At 57.9% G+C, this 4,755-nt stretch overlaps 1 protein-coding gene across 1 annotated transcript; it reads right to left on the bottom strand.

The window, feature by feature from the left end:
• Positions 1-524: 524 nt before the first annotated feature.
• On the bottom strand, positions 525-4,317 carry BSX (brain specific homeobox). The gene is made up of 3 exons (XM_061202974.1): positions 4,056-4,317; positions 1,850-2,046; positions 525-764 (listed from the first exon to the last, which is right to left on the bottom strand). The coding sequence occupies exons 1-3, from the start codon at positions 4,315-4,317 to the stop codon at positions 525-527; spliced, it is 699 nt and encodes a 232-aa protein (XP_061058957.1).
• Between the last annotated feature and the right edge of the window lie 438 nt (positions 4,318-4,755).

The following is a 4,755-nucleotide window of genomic DNA, read 5'->3' as shown; positions in this document are numbered from 1 at the left end:
TGGGGGGGGCGGGGCGGGGCGAGTGGGAGGTTAGTGGCGAGCAGCGCGCGAGTCTGTCCGGGAGTCAATGTGTTAAGGATCAGGTCCGGATCCGGATCCCCGCAGAGCGGAGGGCCCAGACGCCCGGTCCCTTACCTGCAGCCCATCGGTCTGCCCAAGGAAGGGCAAGGGGTCCGGTGGAGAGCCTGGCCAACGGAGCGGGGACAGGTGGCTGAGGGGCGAGGGCCGAGGGGTCTGCAGTCGCGGCGGGGAAGAGGTTCCCCCACCGAATTAGGGAGCCAGGAGCCCGTGCTCTCCTTTGCGCTGCCGAAGACGCGGGGCGAGCGGACGAGCCAAGCAGGCGCACACTCACCCCCGCACTGGCGCTGCGAGCTGGCGGTCGGGCGGGGGAGGGGGTCGGGAGGCCGCGCCGCGCAGGCCCCGCAGGGGTTGGAGGGTTAACAGGTGTGTCGTGTTTGTCTTCCCGGAGCCGATGTGCCTGGCCCGCCCCGCTGCGTCCTCCCCGCCTTCCCCAGCCCGGCGGCTCAGAGCACGTGCGGCCCTGAGCCCAGCTCCCCCTCGTCTCCAATGTCCACCTCGTCCTCCGGCTCGGTCAGCACGAAGGGACCCGTGGGCAGGCCCAGCCGAGCCTCGGCGGGTGCGGCCTTGGGGCCATGGGGGCTGCCCTCAGGGCTCTCGGGCCCATCAGGTGCTTTGGGCTCGTCTTGACTTTTCCTCAGCTGCTTTTTATGCTTCATCCGCCGGTTCTGAAACCACGTTTTCACCTGATTGCGGGGAGAAACAAAGAAAATCACGTCATTCCTTCAGACCCACGGTTACTGAGCTAAGACAAAAGCGATTGCTGGAGTTTAAGAAAATAGACCGCAATCCACTGACGAATTATCCAGAAGTTGTGACAGTCCCAACCTTGGGTTAAGTCACACCTGAACGGCTCACAAGTTACTGTCTTAGCTTGAATGAGAATCAAGCATCCTAGCTCTCAGAAGTACTTGTCCTGCAATAACGATGAGGCTCAAAATGGTGTGTTTAGTAAATACTAATACTGCTATTAATTAGAATTTCTAATAGTAAGTGCTGCGTGGATAAGTTTCCTTTCCGTTCAGAATACGTTCCTCTGACTGTGACATCTAAACACCTGGTCCAGCAAGACTGCTGGACAGCAAGATGAGAAGCAGACTTGCTGCTTCTCATCAGAGAGAAAATCACTGGGGCCTGGCAGGGCTATGATTTCACAGCAAGTTGGGTTTCCAGGCACAGAGAATAGGAAAGGGAGTGGAGCGAGGTATTTTGAGGTTGCAGGTGAATAGCATCTGGAAGAAGATGAAACCAGTTCTTCCACTCAGGACAGGGCAATAGAAAGGAGGCTTATATTAGTGTGTGTGTGTGTGTGTGTGTGTGTGTGTGTGCGCGTGTGTGCGTGTGCTGGGGAGGGGTGGCTATGAAGACTCGCGGCTGTGAGAGAGGTTAAAGAAGAAAAAAAAATCTTGTGTGGGCTTCTCTCGGGTCAAGAACCCTCTTATCTCTTACCGATTTACGTCTGACCCGGGTTACTGCCCTGCTCAGAAATGGGTGGGGAGGCACAGAAATGATAGTTCTCAAGCGGGGAGTGATCATCAGAATCACTCGAGGGGTTTTTCCTCCGTGTCCAGAACCCGCTCGAGAGATTTTGCTTCGGTGAGTCGACAAGAGATTGGAGGTGTCGGTACTTTTACTACGGGTCTTCGGAGAAGCCTAGAATAAAGGGGAGCGAGGTCGTTGCACTCAAGAACTCCGCGGCCGGTCCAGAGGCGTTAGGAGTCGGGGGGGAGAGGAGCGAGCGGAGATGGGGCCTCCCCCTCCTCCGGCCCACCTGCGTCTCGGACAGGCTGAGGGCCGTGGCCAGCTCCACCCGCTCGGGCGTAGACAGGTAGCGCTGGATCTCGAATCTCTTCTCCAGGCCGGAGAGCTGCGAGTCCGAGAAAACCGTGCGAGCTTTGCGGCGGCGGCAGTGCTTCCCCGGCAGCTCTGGGTGCTGGGGGTGCGGGAACAGCGCCGGGACAGGCACCCCTGCGGAAGGAAGAGCGGTCAAGTGGGCAGAGCCCGACCTCCCCGGGCGACCCCCGCTCCACTCCCCACCCTCGTCCCCGGCACCCGCACCACCTCGTGCTCCCGCCGGCCCCCGCCTCGCCCCACAGCTTCTCCAGGGCTTCTCCCAGGAATCGCAGGGCAGGGGGAATAAATCACAAGAATAGCGCTTGGAGATCTTTATCAGAAAGGCCATCTACACACACAAACAATAAACAGTAAGTAAAACGGAAAAGAAAATTATAAAATAGATCCGGAGGCCTTAAATAGTCTTCTTGGAGAAACTTCCGGCGAGTCCTCGGCCGCGCCTCCCGAAGTTTTCTTGCAAACGTCGGAGGGTCCAGCAGCTATTCTCCTCCCCACCATCCCCCCTCCCCCCAATCTTCCAGACCCCTGACGACCATCAGCGATGTCCTGGGGCTGACAGAAGTGTGAATGTGATCCTGCTTCCCAACCTCACTGAAAAACACTGTTCTCTTCCCTGAGCCGCCTCCATTCTCCCGCCTGCGGCCAAAGGGAACAGGCCAACACTCCCACGTGCGGGGAAGCTCCTGAGCGAGAACGGAAGGGTAATTGCCGCCTCGCACGTTTCCTATCAGTCTCGGGGTCGCGCTGGGGACCCCGCTCTCTAATCTAGTTCTCATTCTTTCCCTCCAACCCCACGCAGAAGGATTGGAGCGCTTTTCCCGGGCCGCGGGAGACTTCTCGTGTCTTTCCTGACCTTCGCAAGCTTTACCATGTCTGAGACGCACCAAGCGGACCAACCGCCGCAGACATCAATATCGGCTGATCCCAGGGGGGAACAGCAAAAACAGAAAACTAGTAGTTCCGGTATCTCTGGCTTTGGCCACTACTATTTGCCGGGGACATGGGTGCAGCGCAAAAGAGACTGTCTCTGGCCGGCGGTGAAGCCAAAGCAGAGAGGCGGACTTGGACGCAGGCTTTACAATTGCCCCTCCAACCCAGTGCCGCGAAGTCGGGGTTTTACCGCTTCACAAACTCTTTAGCTTTGGTCGTGGATTCCAGCGCCCACATTTCACAAATTGGCTCACGTCTGTCCAGCCCCCACCCCGACTAGGGTTGTTTTACCGGCTGCGCTCTGCATCTGGACTCAACGAATTATTCTATTCTGTCTGGAATGAAGATGCCGGAAAAGAAAGCGTGAATGTGGCCTTTCAGAGAGAGGCACAAGAAAAACCTGGGTATTTCCCCGCATCTCCCTGTCCCAACCAGACTTTTCTGGTCCCCACTCTTTGCCATGCCTGGGAAATCAAAATACTTTGGCTCTGGGCTCCAGAGATATTAGCAACAGGGGCAGAGGAGGGCAGCCCAGCCCAAGATTGTGAATTAAATGCTAGATTTTGGGAGTAAAGAGGGTTAATGAGCAGCCACGTCTCTCCCTCTTTTTTTCTTACCTTTTCTCCCTTATTCGGGCCAGCCCAAACCTTCAGTCCTCAGAATATCCCAAAACCCTCCTTCACTTCCAAACCCCTGCAGTGTCTATATCTGCAAATGCCCACCGCCTGGGAGGAGAGAGCTGGCCCCACTGGAGCCTTTTGAGCTTCTGGGCTGGAAAGTTGAGTTCCTTTCCGTGGGGTGGGATAGTCAGGGGTCTCCCTCAGAGTGGGAGAGGTAGGGATGGGGACTGAGAGATGGACCAAAGTAGCCAGGAAGACCAAGAGAAAGGAAACTGAATACTGCCCATCAAGAATATCGCCAAAATCTACAGCTACTTCTTGGCTCGGCACGTTTCCTCCATTATAAAAAGTGAGGAGTGACCACGAGTTACTACCCTGGATTGGCATGCCTCAAGGGAGCTCCCTGCGTTCTCAGCCATATCCCCAACCTTCCACTGTCACTTAGGGAAGGAGGCCCAGCCAAGCCAGGCCCAGCCAGCTCTGGCCTTTCCTCTCCTCCGTCACAGGCTTAGGGTCTCTGCTGGAAGACGTGCTCTCTCTCTTTCCCCATACCTTGAGACCCCTGCTACTTACCCGAGGTGGTGAGGAAATAAGGGTGGTGGTGGTCTCCCTTATGTAGAGGGTGATGGGGGTGAGGAGCCAGGAGGGTGGGTGTGGGCATGAGGGGGTAGCCATAGTCTAGCAGAGGCACCCGGGAGGCCAGAGAGCTGGTGAAGTGGTCAGAGGCCACCTCCCTTAGCGGCTTGGGCTTGTGTAGCAGGATGTCCTCGATGAAGAAGGACGTGGGCCTCTGAGATGACGCCGGGTGTAGAGGGGAGGTGAAGTTGAGATTCATCTTGAACCGAGCGCCTGCCACAGGGCGAGGGCCGGGGACGACGAGTAGGAAGCAGGCAGCGTCTCAGCACGCCTGGTCGAGAGCCAGCCACCCTCGAGGCTCGGATCCCTGATGCTCTCTCCTCGGCCTGGGCTACCCCCGGCGCTGGAGAGGCGAGAAGATAAGCTCTTGGGTAGGTTGGGTCTATGTGTAGGAGAATTGGCAGCTTGGAGAGGGGAGCCGGGAGAGCCAATGGCAAGGCTGCCAGAGGCAGAGGGGAGGGTGCGGTGGGCGCGGGGCGGGGCGGGGCGGGGAGCTGTCCGCGGTGCTGAATACGACCGGCCAGGCCCGGGGAGAGTGGAGCCGAGCGGGCCGGGTTCTTGCTCCTACCAGGTTTCTCGACCTCAGTTTCTGGCCGCCACGGCAGGAGCTGCCCAGCTCCCGGCCGTTTTTAAAGAA

This window comes from Eubalaena glacialis, chromosome 10 (genome assembly GCF_028564815.1).
Source record: "Eubalaena glacialis isolate mEubGla1 chromosome 10, mEubGla1.1.hap2.+ XY, whole genome shotgun sequence".
Lineage (NCBI taxonomy): Eukaryota > Metazoa > Chordata > Mammalia > Artiodactyla > Balaenidae > Eubalaena > Eubalaena glacialis.
The sequence above is the reverse complement of the archived record's forward strand: the minus strand, read 5'-3'. Positions and strand labels throughout refer to the sequence as shown.

Coding starts and splice junctions, on each gene's coding strand:
- BSX (XM_061202974.1), bottom strand. CDS start 4,317: ATGAATCTCAACTTCACCTCCCCTCTACACCCGGCGTCATCTCAGAGG. Junction 2,047..4,055: donor TTATTTCCTCACCACCTCGG/GTAAGTAGCAGG, acceptor TTCCTTCCGCAG/GGGTGCCTGTCCCGGCGCTG. Junction 765..1,849: donor TCAGCCTGTCCGAGACGCAG/GTGGGCCGGAGG, acceptor CCCCGCAATCAG/GTGAAAACGTGGTTTCAGAA.